We start from the raw sequence: 20,548 nt of genomic DNA, 5'->3' as shown, positions 1-20,548 counted from the left end.
GGATAAAGAGACATATCTTCGATGCACTACAAGTAATCACTAATGTAGCCTACTGCTCAGCCAGCAGTGAGGACGTGTGTAGTGAGTAATGACAGCCACACCTTGGGTGATTCTCCTGGATTATTTGACCTATATGCTAAACTGAAAATCTACCAGACTGTAGCTATGCTACCGTGGTTTACACCCTCAAATTCTTTAAATACCCCTCTTCTCAGTAGACAGTACTTTTCCCCATCGTGTTTGACTTTTCCTGATACTTTTTTTTTTTTTTGGTTTTTAGGGTGGTTTTCCCCTTTAAGGCGGGCTTGGGTGGAGTTACACTGATGTGCCGGGGAGCTGAATGCATTTATAAGGAGATGTGGGAAATCCGCGTCATTCCACGACTAAATGAGATTCGCCTCCCGGTGTTGTTGACAAGAGGAGGGATGTTGCACATGGTTCAGTTTTGATTTGGGAGTCCCGGCTCATACACACAACGTAGGCTATTTACTCTCAGGTTGTTTCACATTGGACGTGGATCGAGCGCCAACTCTACATGATGGAGAAGTTGTCCGCATGTTCATGGTAAGACCTTTGAAAATGTGAACTGTCTAGACTGATGGAGCTCCGACTAGTTTGTCTGAGGGGAGCAGCTCAGCCGCTCCACGGCTTCTTCATGTCCGCCCAGTGCGTCCATCGAGGCGGGATAGTTCTTGCCTGGGAGCCGCTAGTGGCCGCTACGTCTATCTATCTATCTATCTATCTATCTATCTATCTATCTATCTATCTATCTATCTATCTATCTATCTATCTATCTATCTATCTATCTATCTATCTATCTATCTATCTATCTATCTATCTATCTATCTATCTATCTAGAGACTGGATGTCCACATGACAAAACATTTATAAAAGGCTATAACATATTTTTATAGATGATTTTAAAATTATTTGCAGGCTATTACAGTAGGCTAATGTATGTAATGATTGCTTATAAGCATGTAATAATGTAAATGGGATATGGAAAGTGAGGTAGGATTGAAGTTAGAAAGTTAAATGACTTCAACCTGATTTTAACAGTAAATAGGATTTGTATTGAGAGGATGTTCAACATTGTTCACATGAAGCTCAGATCATTGCATTTATTTTAGATTAATTGGTGACCCATGACATTTATCTCTGATCTAAATACATATTTGAATTGAATTTAACAGCATATAATAGAAGAAAATGTCTTTAATTTCCTGGAACAGCATCTGTCCAATGAAATTTCTGGGCTATTTCTTTCACTGGATAAAAAAAATAAAAAGCAAGAATGGCAAACAAGAAAAAATAAAAACTGACTCTGATATAGAGTGAATTTATAAATAGCTAAACAGAAAAATAGATAAAAGAGTAATAGCTTATAAACACATAGCACATTATATTATATTGCATAGTGTTATTTGGTGATTGATGGCACATGGGTAAAAAAATATTCAATAGTCTGGACATGTGGGCCTTCATAGACCTGTGACGCCTCACAGTTAATTGTATTTCCACACTGTAAATGCAAATTGAGGTTGATTCCATTGAAATGACTACCTCAACCTGTCATTCACTTACTCACTCAGTGTAAAATTTGCTCCAGCCTTCAGGGTGACTTTCAGACCTGTTCGCTTTCTCTTACACTTCCTGAACCAGCTTCAGTGATCCGATAGGACTCTGATTAATCTGAACAGTGTTTAAGTGATTCATATCACAACAAACTGCTTTACTCTCAGCAAATAAACGATCTAGTTCGTAAATGAAATGAACCAATCTCAGCGATGTATGATTCACCAGCATTAGTGTCACAGTCACAAGGAATTCATTTGCGGTTCAAAGAGTCAGATTTTAAGGATTTTTTTTTTCATCAAGGTAACATCAAACTGTGTGTATAGTAAAATGAAGCATGGCATACTGACACGGCTCTGCATAGAGAATAATTACTGTAATTTACAGTAAGAATAAGAGTTACAAAAATTGGTTTAAAAATTCAAATGTCAAAGATCAAAGAAAATACAGATGTATGTCTTATGATAACTACTAAATGGTTATTGGGCTGAAATGAAGCATATAAACGGCATTTTCAAGCACATAAACCACATACTGTCAACACTTTGAGATACAACAAATTGGTTATCGACTTTTAGAAAACTACTTTTTCTTAAAGTTTTTTTTTGGGTCAGATTTGTAGTTCACTCAGCAAAATTTTATTTTTCAACTGCATGTCACAAGGTGGGGTGCTATTTGTATCCCATCATGCTGCGTTGCACCGAATTCTCATAATCTGTTGAAGTGAATGGTTTGGCTCTGTCACAGCTACAGCAAGGGTCTCATGTCTGACCCCTTAAAAAACTGTAGCTACATTATGAAATGTAGTGTATGTCTGCAACAGGCTAGTTTGTTAGCAAATTATAAAGCTCTGTGAAAGGCCTGGTAACATATTTACATGTTCCCTTTAAAAATCCATTCACATTGGTCTATTAGATTAATTTTGTTATAGAAATTTTTTTTTACCATGGCTTCTTCAAATGGTGGTGTTGAACTTTTATTTTATTTTATTTTATTTTTTACATTACAGCATTTTCTCAAGTATAGTGGTTTATGTTGTTGTGGTGGAAATATTTGCACTTGCCACTTGCCAGGCCTGAGTGTTTACAGAAAGTTTTAATTAGGTGATGTGAAGCAGCACAGACTGTATGCCAGTACCTTCATCATTATTCAGTGATTTAAGATCCAGTCAGTGAACGGCCTATCACCTGAAAAAAGAGAGGTGCAGACATCTTAGGACTACATGCCAAGGCTCCTGCAACCAGACAAACAAACAGCTTTCTCTGGCCCCTTGGTCGTCCTTCCATCAGTGCCAGTTCATGTGGGGCATTGGGTGGCACAGGCTCATGCCTTAGCCATGTCTGCTTGTCTCCATGGCGTATCTTCAGTCCTAACCTCATGGGAGAGTTCACTTGGATTTTTCAGGCTTGTTTCAGTGTGCACCAAAGTGACACAAAGGCCCATTCATGCCCGAGAGTGGCTCCATTCATGGACGCTGTGTAATTGCCGGTAGAATTCATAATTGTTCAGCGTCTTCCATCTCCGAGGTTCACTGGTGGAAATGACGCCACAGTTGGTTGTTTTAAGGATTGCATGAATATTCAAATAGATGCATGGGTCACTGTTTTGTTTGTAGTGGGGTTTTGTGTTGCATTATGCATGCTCCACGTTGTTGAACTGTACACATGAAACAAAGCCGGACTTTGAAGAACAAAAATTGCAGTGTGGTGGTAAAAGGGTGACCTTCATGCTCCAGGCAAGTGTGTGTGAGTGTGTGCGTGGGGGGGGTGTATTCCTAATGTCTGCATAGCTTAATACAGACAGGAAAGGAAATGTGAAGTGTGCAGTCTCTTCAGGTTAGTGCTTACATTTTATTGTGAAATAAACCTCTCTGTCTTGTGTCTGCATTGCTGTTAAGGCTATAGGAGGCACAGGAGCTGCTCTCACTTTTAAATCCCTTCAGTGGTCAGATAATGTGTTTTAACCTAAATTTCCCCCCTGGTTTTATACGTTGTGAATAAAGCCAAGGCTGATGTTTCCACCTTTCACATAAAAACAGAATGACCTTAGTCTGACCCAAAGTACATGTGTCCATCTCCCTGTTAAAGTGAAACAGGTGGCAGTGACAAGCATCTGAATCATCTTATATGGAGGCCAATTAGATTTTTGGCTTGGCATGTCTTTATTATTTTATTGTTATTCTAGGAAGAGGAGAAATATTTAAGGATCCACAGCCAAACCTGAATCCATTAAGTGTGTGTGTGTATGTGGCTGCAGTGTGCCGTCTCAGTGCTGGAGTTTGTCATTCAGCATCACAGGAATGCTGCACAATTAAACCCTGTTGTACGGGTGTATACTGCAGGGTTTCATGGTCACAGAGAGGAAGGAGGGTGAGGAGTGCTGCTGCCCTCCCACTTCTGACCCAGAGGTTGTGCAATAGCCTGCTCATCAGACAAATGGCTTTAAGCTGGAACCACAAAGAGGTACACATGGCAGCTGCCAGAGCAGACTGAAGTAATTTACTGGGCTTTTGTTGTGACTGTTGTTTCTTGGGGGCTCAACTAAAACAATGCAGCGTTTCAGGAATTTAAGTTAGTATTTTCTGTACCTAGATGAAAAAAAATCAATTGCTTGCTTCCCTCACAAAACGGCTTTTGTTTACTCAGTTATGTTTCAGTGTCGCAAAGCCTTTTTCAGAGTGAGAAAAGAGTAACGGTAATAAAGGCGTGTAAATAATACCTTACTGACATCAGTTGTTTAATCAACAGGTGATATATGTTTTTGTCCTGACCTTTTGACCTGCCTGGTAGGACAGGAGCGTGCAGCTGGGTGTGCTGGACTGAGTTCAGTTCTGTACGTGCATTATGTGCCCCGTTTATGAGCACATGACATTACATTGATGAAGGCGTGGCCAGAACAAATGGAGGGAGACCAAATGTGGAGGATTCAAGTTCTGAAAAAACCTGCAGTAAAAGGCCAGCATGGATCCACTCAGCTCTCCATTTCTCTCCCACAGCGTACGACTGGCTACGATGACTCTGTGATGAGTGTGAGGGAGCAGACTTGTGCTGGAGCTCGACCAAACAGACCCTTCATGATTTCTAAGAACACAGCTGTCTGTCTGCCACAGCATGGCCAATAGCTACTGGGGACACCTTGACCTGAACAGGTACACACACACAGGACACACACGACAGAAGCACAATGTCAACAAGAATGACAAATATATTGTTAGTTTATAGCGTAATTAGAGGATTTTTATGTGTGTCTGTCTGTCTATCTATCTATCTATCTATCTATCTATCTATCTATCTATCTATCTATCTATCTATCTATCTATCTATCTATCTATCTATCTATCTATCTATCTATCTATCTATGTATGTATCTATCTATCTATCTATCTATCTATCTATCTATCTATCTATCTATCTATCTATCTAGAGACTGGATGTCCACATGACAAAACATTTATAAAAGGCTATAACATATTTTTATAGATGATTTTAAAATTATTTGCAGGCTATTACAGTAGGCTAATGTATGTAATGATTGCTTATAAGCATGTAATAATGTAAATGGGATATGGAAAGTGAGGTAGGATTGAAGTTAGAAAGTTAAATGACTTCAACCTGATTTTAACAGTAAATAGGATTTGTATTGAGAGGATGTCTATCTATCTATCTATCTATCTAAGTAAGTAAAATTAGCTTTAACAAGATTTGAATTGCTTCATCAAGCGAGACAATGATAGGAACAAAAACAGGATTACCCGACAAAAAATAAAATTCTAATCAGTAAAATAATAAGTGTAGTGATAAGGCAGTAATTGGCCTCTGTATTGTAACGGGGTGTGATGTGACCAACACCATTACAGGTTTATGTGTCTATGATGGATATTCATTATTTTCTTTGATAACGGACATTTTATTTAAATTGTCAAAAATCATAATTTTGTTGGGAGAAGCTGTACATCATACAATAATACCCTCCATATTAGATAACGCAGATTAAAAAAATGGGAAATAGGGAAAAATGATGGACAGATGTGCACAGATGTAGAGTAGAATAGTAACAAGAAATATGGTGAAATAATATAACACAAAATTACATTATTAGGCAAATATTGAGCAAACAGAAATGCTGAATATGACATGGAGTGATTTGCAGTGGTGCTACATTATGTAAACACTTAAAGATGAGAAGAAACAATATTCTGTTAAAGCATGTCATGCTTGTTGTTTCACACATAATGACTTACTCATGACAGGTTATATGCAGGAATGATTTACACTCATGCACAACTCTGTGTGTGTTTCTCAACTCCTCTTGCGTTGCAGAGTATGCTTTGGCCTAAGTGCTGATATGGACCACAACCTGTCGGAGCTTCAACAGCAGCAAACGGCCAAGGAATTCAACTGTAAGTCCTTTACATTTGAGTTAGACATGTAAGAAGCTGTACAGTCATTTAGCCCAACATGGATACAGCCTTTCTGAATTTGACTTATTTCTTCGAGAAACTGGCATTAGAAATAAATTGTTGCTACAAAATACTTAGAGTTAGACAAATAATATTAGAATCTAAAATATAGTGCTGAAAACTGAAATAAAATAAGACAAGAAACCAAAATAATAAAGAAACATTGATGAGATTTTATAGTTGTCATTTTTGACTTAGGCTACTATTTTGAATTATTATTATGAAACATTTCAAAAGTTTGACTAGTGCTATATATGTTATTTTTTCTTTTTATAAAAATCATTTATTTTCTTCATGTTGATATCATTTTATGTAAAGTTTCTAGTCTAACAGGTTTATATTCTTAGGTTTGCCTCGGCTTGACAAGCTAGAGTTTAAACTCTGTTTGAGTAATTAAACAGCATGAGGACAGGGCAAGTGAAAGACGTGAAGGAGGAGGGAGAGCTATCGCTCCCCTGTCACCAGCTGTTCCTGCAGTCAGGGGCACGCCGGATGTTTCCACAGAGAAGGTTATGGGAAGCTCCGTTAAGATTGCGTCCCGCCCCGCAGATAATGATGATTCCTGTGTTAATCAGGTTGTTGTGGCTGATGTTTGACGAAGAGGGTAATAGGTTAAGCGGTTGTTTTTTCGACGTGTTTTCTCTCTTGTTTCCTGTGGGATACCTTCACGTATTTTTTTTTTCCTAAGGAGAGTGGGCAGCCCACTCCCCCTGGTATTTTCCCTCCTACACTGTCACTACACTCTAGTTTAGAGTTTTTCCTCATTGCAAGTTGTTTTCCATGTTTCTTCCTCTGAGAGTTGTTTTCACTCTGAAGGAAACAACAGTGATAGTAAAACCACAGTAATACCAAAGCAGCGGTGCACAGTGCAGGTTGGGATGCCATGAGGATCTTGGGTAGAGAGCACTAAGCTGAATACTAAACCATTTTCTTGATTTCATGAAGTGCCCTTGTATCCAAAGAGCACCTGTCTTATGATACTTCGGCCTGTGAAGCAGCACTCTTTAGCAAACCTATTGGCATTAGCTTTTTTTAAGATCTCAGGTTGATGTTTGATTTTTTTTTCTTTTCCTTTTTCGCAGCCAACATCTCCATCCCCCAGTCTCCTTTCTACTCTGATACCTATCGCCTAACGTCTGAGAACATCTTGCGGCTCCATGAGGGAGACCAGGTGGTCCCTTCCTCCCAGAGACGGACAGTGTTTGGGGGCATCCAGAAAGAGGCCAAACCCCTGCCGCCTCTGCCTGACCCTGAGGAGCTCATGTCGGACGAAGCTGCTGATAACGAGGTGGAGTTCTTTACCAGTGACCGACGACGCCTTTTGCCGAAAAGCTGCCCCAAGGCCGTGTCCAGGGGCAGTAACAGAGACTGGGGGCAAGTAAATCATGCCTACCAGGAGGGCTCGTTTCGGGCCGGCGGGGCTGAGATTGCCTCTATGGCTTTCTCCTGGCCTGGCAGAGAGGACAGGCCAACAGGTAGAGGGGCTGGGTTTGGAGCCAGCAACTGGACACCTACCCTCCACAGAGAAGACCACCCACACATGGTGTCACCAGCCGGAGAGCCTTTGTGTGGCAAACAGCCGGACCACCAGCAGACATCCAGATTTCGATTTTCCTTCTCAGGCCCTGCCTTGCAGCCACACGGCAACACCATAACCTTCCCTACAGACAAGCCTCAGATCCCTCCTCGCATCCCCATCCCACCAAAACCTCCCGCTCTGTCACAGACCGCCAACACAAACGATGGAGACCGGCCTCCTAAAATCCCTCCGAGGGTCCCTTTGGTCCCACCCTGCCCGCCGCGTACCCCGAGCCCCAAAAGCCTTCCCATTTACATCAACGGTGTGATGCCCGCCACACAGAGTTTTGCTGCTAACCCAAAATATGTCAGTAAGGCGCTACAGAGACAGCACAGCGAAAGGGCGCCCCCTACAGCTCAGTTTTCTCCCTGCATCGTTCCCATACTGAAGGACGGCAGACAGGCAAGCGCCACACACTACATCCTCCTGCCCCCAGACCGACCGGCTCACACAGACAGGCGAGAAAGACTCCTCAGTGAGCCAGGCCAGTGGGCCAGGACGGGAAACTCCAGCGTCTGGCAGAGCAGATAGAAACCATGTCGTGAAAACTGATTGGTGCTGTGACTGACATCGTGAATAACCGTGTGAAAAAACATCTTCGTGCTGCATGGCGTGGTGTTCTTTTCAGTGACTGATGTTCCCCAGCTACCAGAGCACACTGTGTGGCTTTGGTTTGTTTTTAACTTAACATCTTTTACCAGTCAGTATTTCATCAACCTCACCTCTAGTTCAACCCAGAAAACATCCGAAACATTCCAGTGTTTTCACTCGTGTTGGAGAAATATTTACCTCCTAAAAAGACTTTCAGTTTCTGGTTACATGGATGTTGCAGTTCATGTCACAGGGAAAACGTCTTATCACTCGTGTCACTAAAAGAAACTGAGCTAATACTACATTTCTTAGAAGTGAGCAAATAATTACTGTATGTACAAGCTGGGCTTGTAATGCTGCTTTAAATCATGAGTGCATGTAAAGATTGAGTTCATGTTTTGCAGAATCATTCTCACATTAAGATAATTTATGGTATATTGGTTAATATTGGAGGTTCTGAGCTAAACACTAGTGTCTTTCAAAAGTGTCGGTGGATTCTGCTCCATTTGTGTACTTTTTGTTTGGCAGCTCTCACAATCAAAAAGCAGATAAAAAAAAAAAAAAGTAACACCAAGCTACATTTTACTCATTGTTATCACTTAAGACATTAATTATTTTGGAATATTATATTTTCGTGCGCAAAGTGTTTAATTTATTGAAAGGGAGATTGTGTGATTGTTAATGTAAACAAAGGACAGTTGCTACAGAACAAACCTCAGAACGTATGACTGAAAACTGCAGTTGCTTCAGTTGATTTGATTGACAGGTCCTTTGATACACACATGGAGAACATTAGCCAACAACTTGAGACCATCATGTTTCATGATGCTCCTGAAGGTTTTACCTCAGCTGTGTATCGGGAGGCTTGTTTGCAATTACAATGAGGTTATAAACACTAATATTAATCATTTAGGCAAACTGTTTAAATTTAGCTCAAATACTGCAAACATGGTCAGACATGTACAGACTGGACCTTTAATGATTCCCTGTGTGCCTGTGTGTGGACATGGAGACCATGTTACATTGTTGAAGTGCAGACTCACATTTGCAGCCTTTGTTGTGCAGCTGGTTCTAAGTTCTTGTGAAGGTTGTGTGTCAAATCTGATCTGAGCGAAGGCTGTACGTTTGTAATGTTGTTGTGTCAAAAGTGAATCATTGTTCAATCTGTGTTTTTAATCTATTTATAGAAATAAAGTAACTTATTCATTGTATGATTGCTTCAGTGTTCTGTGTTTTTGGGTTAGTGACCTTTGGGAAGACAAACATCCGTTCCTCATTGTCCCAGTGTTTGTGTTAGGAAACGCTAAGAAAGAGAAAACCTATTCTGGAAACTTTTTATTTACTTATTAAATCATCAAAGGTAAAATGTGATTTCTATGGGGCGGTGCGTAGCGCAGTGGGTAAAGTGGCCGCCCCATGTAGAGGCTACAGTCCTCACCGCAGGTGGCCCTGGTTTGAATCCCGCGTCGGGCAGCCCTTTCCTGCATGTCATTCCCCCTTTCCTGTCTATCTCTACTGTGTGCTATCGAATAAAAGGCAAAAAGCCACAATATACTTTAAAGTGATTTCTATGCATATAAAACAGTCTATAATGCAGAAATAAGTATTTTAGGTGCTAATGATGGCTTATATTCATTAAACACCTACACATTCTGCACCTAGATTGAAGACAAATTCTCTTAAAGCCTCTCAGAAAGTGTGGGAAAGCAAAGAAAAACACTGAAACTGGAATTTCCGAGACAAAATTTAATGGAGCATCAACAACAGTGGACGTTGGGTCAAAACTGCTAAAAAAATTGAGTTGCAGGATGACTGATGGGCCTCGGTCAGGCGCTTGATGATGGTGACAGTGCGTCAGCGCCTTTGGAGGGAGAGTCTTCAGGTAAGCCATCTCTTGTCCATGCTACATTTTCTCCTCACACTTTATTATTCACAGTTCGTTTGCCATCAGACCAAATGGCATGTGGGCAACGTGGCCTTTCAGCAGGTATATGTGGTTCTGGTTGGTAATAAAACCATGCTCGTGTTGCATGTCGTCTGTGTCTCTTATCTCTCACCTCCATATTTATCATCACTTTCAATGAACGCAGTCTAACGGAGCAGAAATGTAATGATAAGTAACTTTTACATGTGTTAATGAGAGGGATGAGCTGCACTTCTCCACAATTATATAAAAAAAAGAAAATAAAAAGGGAGTGAGCAAATTCTCCAGAACCAAGTCAAGAAAAAAAAGGCGCCAGTCCATAGTGAAACCAAGCTACTGGTTCTGCTTCGGCATCATGATGTTAAGAACCAGCTTTATGCTGAAATGGATCAGCAGACTCACACATTTGTCTAAACAGATCAAAACTCACAACCTTTTGGGTATAAAAAAAAAAAACCTGACTTGACTCTGCAGAACTCACACACCAACTTTCTCATGTGCTGGAAAGTCCAACTCCACAATTTAGTAAATTCAAGTCTGTTTCATTCATTTTTACTATAATTAGTTTTGTATTAAACATTTAATCAAAGTGACATGGCACAAAAAAACAATTATTCTACAAAGAAATAATCACTTGTGCTTGCAAAATAAGTTAAAAAGAAACACATGAAACCTTTACTAACCCCGTCCTGTCACACCCACCCCATTCTCCCCTCATCCCTGCAGTTCCTTATGGGCCTTATTGAACTTTAACCTGTGTTCCTCTACAGGCACGACCTCAGCCACCTCATCTCTTTGGGCTGAGGTCCTTCATGCAGCCTCAGGGGGGGCTGCCAGAGATGGGAATATGATGTTCACTTTACCGCCAGGCCCGGTTGAGCAGTTTGACTTCCGCCAGGCGTTTGCTGATCATGGTGGCAAAGAAAAGAGCGAAGAGTACGCTGCTGATCAACATGTAGTCGTAGTCGTCTTTTAGTACGTCAAACTGCTTTGAGGGATACACTCGTGTCTGATAGATGTCCAGACCATATGCAACCACCTACAAAGGAAAAAGTACCATTCACAGATTATTGTTGAATTCATCTGTAGGGTGGAAAACTGTGTCAAAAACTTTATATTCATTTCTTTATTAGTTCTATCCTAAATACCAGTAAGTATTTGTTTGATGACTTTTAATAATGGCACAAGTGATTAATGTTAATTTTAGAAGATGAGTGCACATATGACTGGATATAAGTTGCTGGAGGAAAAAACTTCCAAACCATCTATACCGTATGTCAAAATACAGTTATGTTATCAAAATAATAACTGATTCTAGTTGTGATATGGTTATTATCATTATCATAAAGCAGACACCTGCTATACAGTGAGAGCAGACTCACCAGACATGTGGACTCCAGCCCAGAGGGGGCAGTGTAAATTCCTCGCACTCTTAACACAGTCTGATTGTAGTTGATGAACCACTCAGTGCGGATCAGCAGCTCTGGTGCATATGGTATGAGATTCTCTTCGCTAGAGATAAAAGTGAACAGGTTAGACAGAGAGAAAAGAAACATTTTAAATAGGTGAAAATCTGAATGGAGGTCTTACCGGCTCTGCTCAGACACCATTTCTGGCCTCCGAGGGTCAAGGAACATCTTGGGTAATGACAAAATCCCTCCAGTGGGCAAGCCAACTGTGACAGAACAAACCCAAAGGAAGACTTAATAAAGGCCAAACCAAGACCTTTTCATTTATTCTCAAAACTGTATCAAACTGGAAAATGTGTGGCAGACAGACGGCAGAACATTGGCAGCAGAACTCACTGAGCAGATGGCGGCTGGTGATGCCCTTCTCCGTCAGAGTGGCCTCCATAGTGGAAATGGCGGAGGGGAAAATGTAAGACTGCTGAAGCACTTGTGGAGCGTGTGGCCGGTCCAGTGAACTGAACACAGTGCTGTTGTAGAGCTCCATCCCTTCATACAACTCGATCACGGAGAACTCGTTCCTGCGAGACTTGGTGCTCCAGTATTCGTACTGTGGAGGCAAACAGAGGTAGGGGTCAGATTACATGACCCCCTCCCATCTCTGCTGAGAGCACCTGTCAATAATACTCACCACCACCCAGTTCTCCGAGTGCACCACATGCACCGGCCCTTTGGCTTTTCTCTGAACGGCTTCGTGGAAGATACGACCGGTTACTCCATCGATCAACATGATCCCAATGAAGCTGCGCTCCTGGTGCAGGTCTGTGCTCTCAGTCACCACCGCAAGAAGGTTGGGGTTCAAGTACTGGAAAAAGTATCATCAGATTATTTAACATATTCATATATTCAGATACAAACATCCCCCCCCCCCTCTTTATATACCCCCATGTCTTGTGTGCCGTTAAGATGCTTACTTAACTATTAATATGAAATAATATTCCTGAGCTAAAATGTGTAAAGTATGTATGGTTTTTGTATTGTGTTATGTCCAAAAATGTGTTTAAAACCAAGTAAGAGATAAAGTAGAAGAAGAAGGAAAAAAAAAGATGAGATACTGTAACACACTGTAACACACACAACTTCACAACAGGAATCTTTAAATGGCCTAGTATGTTAAATACGAACAACCAAAGTGATGAGGTGTAACTTCACAAAGTAAAATAGCATCTGTCTTCAATTAGAAACATGTTTGTTTTTTAATGTACATATAAATGCTCATAACCCACTGACACAATAATAAAAATGTGCTTCTTGGACAGAGGCATCATTTTGCTGCCTGTCTCTGACCTGCCGTCTTTTCCTTTTCCCCTCCACACTCAGGTAAAAGTTCAACCCAACCCTCCCTTTCTATTGTCAGATGTCATGAACACTGCACTTCCTCCAGAAAGCCTTGAAAGAGCTTTTGAGTTTTCTATCATTGCTGTACATTTAAAGCATTTATGCGATGGTGTGACTTATAACGAGTCCAGCAGTGGAAAATTTTGATTCTTATTCAGAGTGAGTGGGGGAGTAAATATGATTCACTGGGCAAACAGTGGCCTGACGTACAGTATTCCTTGGAAAGATGAGTTCTCAGTTTACATCACAAGACAGGGAGTGACTGCAGTGGGAAAGACCGGGCACAACACAAACCGAATCCAGAACAAATAAGAGCAATAGTAAAATGTTGAATCTTTCTCAGCACCACTTCCAGAACACAGCATTAGTAAGGGTTTCGAGGAAGTTACTCTACCTTATACAGGACACTGCGGTCTCCCATTACTCTGCCCTGGGAGTGGACGTGTTCATTGGGCCTTTTCCCTTCCACAGACACTATTCTCTGAACCTCTGGTGGGACGACCACCTCCCAGATCAGCTCGGTGGACAAATCCTGACAACACAAAAACACCAACATTCACTATCTTTTTGTGGTATTAATTGACCAGTTCAGATTCAGATTCAAAATTACTTTATTTATCCGTGGAGGGAATTTTTTATTTTTTTATTATGATCAGAACTCAGGTTATAACTTACATCACTGAGAATGTCCACTTAACATCCACATTAAATGTCTATTAAACATTTGTTATGTGGAATACCCCTTGTTACTGTTTCCAAAATAAGGGAATAAATAAAAAAGGATAATAGATAATAGAATAATAATCAAAAAAAAAATTCAATCATTGTCAAACTCCTGTCCTGATTAGCAAAGATGCTTGAAATAAGGAAGCAGAAAGAATGGTTCACTTGCCGTCCGTAGCCTGTAGCCAGAGAGCCTTCCCTGGCTGGAGTCAACAAGGTAAAAGAAGATGGAGGAGGCCATCTCCTGGAGCTGCTGCAGCACATTCTTGGTGGAAGGAAAGGCAGATACCTGGAGAAAATACAGCAGGTGGATGAACTTTTTACATGCTGTTTCTGTTACAGTGTTGTACTGTTGTCTGCAATCTCTGGACAAAATGAATCAAAGAAGAAAGATCTGAATCATTAAGTGTTGCTCTAATGGGTACAAATGAGTTTGAGACACAACCTACAGTATGTGTAAAAGCTATTTCAGAATATTGATCTGGTTCTCAGTGTGGCACCGACCTTGTACTGGTCATCGATGAGAACTAGGACCTTAGCATAATCCTGGTCCATGAGTGGCAGCATGAGGGACTGGAGTATTGGCTGAGGAAGAGTGGGTGGAGTGACGTGGCTCTTCTTTCCAAAGATGGGGTTAAATACATGGAGTGTTGCCAGGCCTGTGTCCTAATCAAACAAAGAAAAACACGAAAACAACTTAACAACAATAATGACATGGGATGGTAAAAATAAACATACCACTTCAGTTTTACTTTCAAGTGCTGTTAACTGCAGGGGAAAAGAATCTAACTGTTGCCACTCATCAAATGACAGTAAGGTTCATTAGCCACAGAGCTCAGACCCCTTGTGATAAAATACCTTGTCTTTAATGAGCAGTGTGCACTGTGGGGGATGAGGGAAGTGTGCAGTGGTCCGCTGCACCATTAGTTTGAAAGCTGCATTCGATGGGATGTTGTCCAGGTAGTGCCTCCATAAAATGCTGCCGGTTTTGCTGTCGATTCCAAAGAGCTGAGCAGAAAAGAAGAAAAGGATGAACGAGGCAGGAAAAAGTGAGATGCGAGGTGGACAAAACAAACACTACGAATATGAAGTCCCCAAGCACAACCACTGAACAATAACTACATGAGCTTTAGTTTCGTACTTTCCCCGATGCGGTGACCATAACCATCATCTTCTGCAAGTTGAACTCATCTCTGGACAGGTTCTCAATGGTCACATCGTTTTTCACTTGACTACGAGGCTTCCGCGCGTCGTAGAACAGCTTCCAGAGGTGGCCGACCCAGGCCTGCAGCAGGATGAGCTGAGAGGAGAGCCTCTTCAGCACCATGGACAACAGGCCATCTGGAAAAATCACAGCAGGGCCACAGATGCTGCTTCGTGACTCTCATTTAAGATCTTATTTGACACAGCGGACATATTGTCATGTCAGATAAATCACATGTGCTCCTCACAACATTAGAATGATCACTGATCACTGTATAAATACTAATATGCAGTACAAAACATGCCGATTATCACCATTAATAAACTGGATAATAAAAAAAGAGACGTACAAATTTACCATTCATTCAGCAAATCTATAAATAGTTCTTAAGGGTTGGGGGCTAACTGGGATGTTACAGATGGTTTCTATTAAAAAAGAGATGACTAAACCTTAAGATAAACAATCAAGAGTTACTGAATAAGAGCAGAGAAATCTGTTACCTTGAATGGCTGAATCCAAACGCAGCAGTTAAAACGGGACAAAACACAAAAAAGTGAAGCCAATAGCAGCGACAAAAAGATTAATTCCCTAACATACCCAAGAATCTTTTTCTTTATTTTTAAAATTGTCAATCTGACTCTAGAAACTGCAAAAATCATTTTAAAATATCTACATGTTTGATCATTGAAGGTGCAGCAGTGCTGAGCAGTGGAGATAAGGGTAAAAGCAAAAACTCACAGAACTATATCATACACATACTACATCTCAGTTTTACATTAATAGATGTCCCATTCATGTGGAAACTATGAAACATGCTAGATTAGAAAACAGTCCTATGTTTTTTAGAACATGCATAAAAAATTAAGAACACCTGAAAATAAAAGATGAAATAATTAAACTAATAAAAATAAAGATTCCTAAAGACGGACGTAGAACAATAAAAGGGATTCTTGTTTGACATTTACCGGCCTTTTTGCCAAACTCTCCCTCCAGCTCTGCCTGCGTTCCTGTGAGGGGCAGATCCACCATTTCCATTGTTACCACATCTGAGAGGGCCTCCTCTCTTGTCCACATTACACGCCCTGGAAAACAAGACTCATTATTGTTCTGTAATCGTTCATTTCTCTTTCCACACCCTGTCACAGTATGCGGCGTGTGCCGACACTTTCTGTGAATTATGACATGACACATTGTTTCTCCCCCTCATGCTTGTGGAAAAGACAAGAATATGTGCACAACGTTATGAAAACTGAGAGCGTGTTTGTGCTGCACACAGCGGTCAGATGTTGGCAGTGATTATGATGATTAAGAGGTGGAAATACAGAAAAATATTATCATAAGGCAAAGCACGGTTCACCGGCTTTTGTGCACTTTGGAAAAATATACTGGATCTTGACAGTAAAACCCATAAAGGGTAGATGCTCATAAATCGCAACTCTCACCTACTGACCATTATCTGGCTGTGTTTCTCTACACTACACACAGACAACTATAAGGTCCAGATTCAGTTAGATGTGAGATCTAGCCAAAATCCAGCCCTCCCTTTTTTCTTCCTTTGGCGCTCACCAGTGGTCGAGTAAAAACTGACAGTTTAATGCACATCAATATTTCATTTTCCAGCTTCCTCCCACACTCCAAAGAAACGAACATTAGGCTTATTCGTGAGTCTAAATTGCTCATCGGTGTGTGTTACACGATCATTGTGAGGTAGAGCGGCTGTTTGTCTCTACATATGTCAGCCCTGTGATAGACAGTTGATTTGTTCAGGGTGTAGCCCACCCAGGCCCTGGGTAAAATGGGATTGGCTACAGCTCCCACACCCAAAGCAGTATAGCCCATGAATGGATACAAACAGTGTGCCCCTTTTTTCTCTCCATCCATACCTGGCTGTTGTATGAAAGTGAGTGTGTGGTCCTCTGTCTGCACCATGACCCTGTAGCCCACAGAGTCATCCTTCTTGAGGAATGCCTGCACATACAGCTGAAAGACAAAATACGTTTTAACACTCAAAATCTAAAACTAAACCCATCTACTCTGAAAGTAATGATGTTAAACTGTGCAAAAGCCTTGGTTGAGTGACCAGCCACAGAATAATCAGGGAACATAGCATACCTTTTCTGGTTTCCCACCATTGGGATCCATGTTAAAAATCAGTGTTGTGTCAAGAAGTCTGCGTCCAGTCTCTGCACTAAAGAGGTTCACACTAGAAGCCTGCAGGGAAGAAACAGATTTTCATTTGACTTTTCAAACACATATTGAAGAGGACCTATTATGGTCATTTTCACTGTTCATTTCTTAAAACAGACTTCCATGCTTCAATATATCTAAAATACATTTTCTTTTCCAATATAGTTAATCTTACATCGCACTCTGTCTGCAGAGCAAGTTAATGCACTCTTACGCAGCTCTTACGATGTTTTGTCTTTGTATTGTGAGGACATGTCAAGCTTGAGGGAGAGAACTCAAAATAGGTCCCCTTCAAACGGAACAGAAAAGACTTGCTATAATATCATCGCCACAGCACAGCATCAACAGCCATGTGTACTGTAACTTAGGCAAATGCTATTCACCTACTTAACAAATCTGAATGTAAGATTCTTCCTTAACTCACAGTTTTATTTTTGGGTGACATGACAGCAGCAACAGTCTTCTCTCCAGTAGTTGCAAAAGAAACCAGCATCGCCTGTGAATCAAGACAATAGCATCAATTATTTTCACAAAGTGTCTGCTTCAGAGCCTAATATAAGTACTTGTTTTTAAATGTCCAAACTCAAGAAAATCAAGAGAAAGCCAGGTGACATCTTCATTTCAGGTGTGTAAGTGAAGATTTTGTCTGGGGTGATGTACAGTGCAATTTGCAATGCCAGATTAGGACAACATTCATGAAAAGAGAACATTAAAAACTGCAAGTAAGGTGGATTCCAATTGTTGGGTTTCAATTGTGAATTATACAAAAGTGCAGTATGGGGAAACAGGTACATACCGGCTTGAAATCCCTCAGTGTAACAATTTGACCGTTGTTGAGCTGGAGGAGCAGGTGGTGTTCAGGCCCGAGCTGAAGGAAGAATTCGGACAGTGGTGGCTGCGCTGGGTTCGGCTGGGTGGACACCAGCACTGGACGGAAGCCGGGAACAGCTTCGAGTCCCAGTGACTAGAGGCAGACAAATGGAAATCACACTGTTAGTAGTGGTAAAAAGCATTCAGTCTGCTGTGTTGGTGGTGAAATGCAGAAAAAATAAATCAGAGCAGAGGACAGACTTGCTCATTTCATGTTTTAATGTTTTACTGATTGCATTTTCTCTTGACAAGTACCTGCAGGGGGATCTGGGTCATTTGTGATTGAGTATGTAAGTCAAGCATGTGCAAGGAAGCAGTTGCAGAATCCACACATGTCAATATCCCCTTGCCGACTACTGCGCAGCTGGCCTGTATGTTGGAGAGCCATGGAGCTTCGACCGAGATCTGAAGACAGAAGAGCAAAGCAGTCAGATATGTGGGGATTTCTCAATATTTTTCTTTGTTGGTTTGGATTGCTCATGTACTGCAACATTTGTGCTTGATTGATTCAATTATCGAATATGATAAGAACCACAAATCTTTACAGATTTTATGCAGAACCCAACAAATAAGGATTACCTGCTTCATTATCTCTCCATCTTCCACACTGTAAGCAACAACAGTAATGTGGGAGTGGGGAACGACTCCCAGTGCATATACTTCACCACTTCCATCAGAATACACAGACTGGTAATCCACAGTGTCACTGCAGAGGGGAAAAACAGACAGTTACACAATTTTAATAATGCCTATCTTCCTCCTATAATAAGAAGTCAATAGTTAAATTATAAATGATAATAATGTGCATAATATCCATCTTTTTTTTTTAAGTCTCAGAATGTTGAATTCCTTAATTTAATATTTGTAAGAATCATAAATGATCATAAACATTAAAAAAGTAAAATGACGTGAAACGCTACCAGCATCTAGTAATAAAAGTGGTACAACAATCATTTCACAGATGCAGATAAAGTAAAAGTTCTGTGTGGACAAAAACATGACTTTAAATGTTGATATAGTGACTTAAAAACATGGTCATTCACCTTTCTGGAAGATTTTCTATCCATTTTTGATGGCCATTGGAAAGGTAATGGAGAGAGATGGCAGTTTTCTTCAAGACAGCAACATGTTTCACTGTGTCTTGCTGTCCAACCATACATGCAGACTGGAAACTAAAATGTAGAACAAAGGCAGTTATCACCTGATCAAAACAAGGGCAATAATGAACTCATTCAGTACCAGTCAAAGAGGTAATCTCACCTGCCGGAATCAAGCACAATCTCCCAGTTCAATCCACCAAAGGTTATGTCCCAGGAGCGCAGAAGACGGCCGTTACCGACCACCAACACAGCATCTAGGGAACAAGAACAGTTTACTGAGTAACCTGTTTTCAGTGGAGGAAATACAATCTCCAAATATTCAACTGCAATGACAAAACTCACCTTGTCCATGTTGCAGAAGAGCCTCGATGTTTCCCTCTGGCCCAGTCTTATCCACATGTCGCCAGACTGTATCAGACATTGTAATTAAAGGTAATTAATATCAATGTCAATGTGCACTTGGTCCAGTAGCAGTGACTATTATTAAGGACTAACAAAGCACTCACTGAGTTCTCCGGTCCTGGTGTTGATAGCAGCGAAAACATTGTTCTCTGTTGCCATAAGCACTTTTTTGGAGGACTGCATATGAGTGTCGAAGTGAGAAAAACGAACCTTGCCTACATATTGTTGCCTCCTGTGTGGATCACAGAAAGGGAGAAGTTGTCAGAAAGTCAACAAACCAACTCATGCCAATGACTAAACTAATGTCTCTGCCACTAGAAAACATTGTAAGAGCTCATATAAAAAGGGTAAATATATGTATATTGGTGGACAGTAAACCAGTTGTTATCACTGCTTCGAGATCAGCTTCATTCACATCGACTCTTTGACCTAACTAGACCACTGGTTCCTCAATGACAGATTAACACCTACAACAGCAGTACCTCGTGTAAACTGGCGAATAACGTTTCTTGTATTATTTCATTGCAATCTTTTTTTTTTGGCCTGCTCTCTCAATCAAAGCCCAACACATAACGTACACACCGGGTCGCAGCCAGCTAGTGGTTGTGACAGGTGTTAGCATTAGCATGTCGACATTAAAACATTATTCTGAATGGCAGACGTATTTGTTTCGTTCCCTACGTTAAACTTACCAGTCAAATTTTCCGACTTGGTCCTCAAACACAGCCTTGACTGCGCCGCACAATACAATAAATTTCAGACACAGCAAAATTAGCTTAGCCATTGCAGAAGTAGCTTTGGCTTGCTCTTCAAAGCGAAGCAAGAAGGAAGTCGGAAGTTGACCGGGTTCCTTTGTTTCGTCTGGTCATTGAGAGGTGCTGCCGCCTTCAGGCGACATGGAGGTACAACAACTGCAGTGATGGTGATTGACTGTAGTGTACAGTGGCTGTCAGTTCATCAGGTACTGTACTCCCATCCAAACTAATGTACTGCAGTAATTAAAGCAAATTAATAAATAAATATGAAACATTTAGAAATCTGACGAAATGTTTGATGCAGATATATATCAGTGAAATCTTGAATGTGTAAATATTGAAATAGGCGTCTGTATCTTTGAAGAAGAATACGAC

At 40.8% G+C, this 20,548-nt stretch overlaps 2 protein-coding genes across 2 annotated transcripts; one reads left to right on the top strand and one right to left on the bottom strand.

The window, feature by feature from the left end:
* The first annotated feature begins 376 nt into the window (after positions 1 to 376).
* On the top strand, positions 377 to 9,415 carry errfi1b (ERBB receptor feedback inhibitor 1b). Its single transcript, XM_085781498.1, has 4 exons — positions 377 to 564; positions 4,571 to 4,723; positions 5,895 to 5,974; positions 7,117 to 9,415. Exons 2-4 carry the CDS (start codon positions 4,686 to 4,688, stop codon positions 8,142 to 8,144), a joined length of 1,146 nt encoding a protein of 381 aa, XP_085637624.1. The 5' UTR covers positions 377 to 564; positions 4,571 to 4,685; the 3' UTR covers positions 8,145 to 9,415.
* A 515-nt stretch (positions 9,416 to 9,930) lies between these two features.
* Positions 9,931 to 20,245, bottom strand: emc1 (ER membrane protein complex subunit 1). The gene is made up of 22 exons (XM_085781497.1): positions 20,111 to 20,245; positions 19,523 to 19,650; positions 19,359 to 19,424; positions 19,177 to 19,270; positions 18,960 to 19,088; positions 18,496 to 18,622; positions 18,172 to 18,321; positions 17,843 to 18,010; positions 17,471 to 17,542; positions 16,972 to 17,070; positions 16,743 to 16,839; positions 15,825 to 15,941; positions 14,797 to 14,996; positions 14,514 to 14,663; positions 14,160 to 14,321; positions 13,825 to 13,944; positions 13,327 to 13,464; positions 12,226 to 12,399; positions 11,934 to 12,144; positions 11,719 to 11,803; positions 11,511 to 11,640; positions 9,931 to 11,167 (listed from the first exon to the last, which is right to left on the bottom strand). The coding sequence occupies exons 1-22, from the start codon at positions 20,200 to 20,202 to the stop codon at positions 10,988 to 10,990; spliced, it is 2,889 nt and encodes a 962-aa protein (XP_085637623.1). The 5' UTR covers positions 20,203 to 20,245; the 3' UTR covers positions 9,931 to 10,987.
* Positions 20,246 to 20,548: the final 303 nt, after the last annotated feature.

This window comes from Trachurus japonicus, chromosome 7 (assembly GCF_045865225.1).
Source record: "Trachurus japonicus isolate A0001 chromosome 7, Traja_1.0".
Taxonomy (NCBI): domain Eukaryota; kingdom Metazoa; phylum Chordata; class Actinopteri; order Carangiformes; family Carangidae; genus Trachurus; species Trachurus japonicus.
The sequence above is the reverse complement of the archived record's forward strand: the minus strand, read 5'-3'. Positions and strand labels throughout refer to the sequence as shown.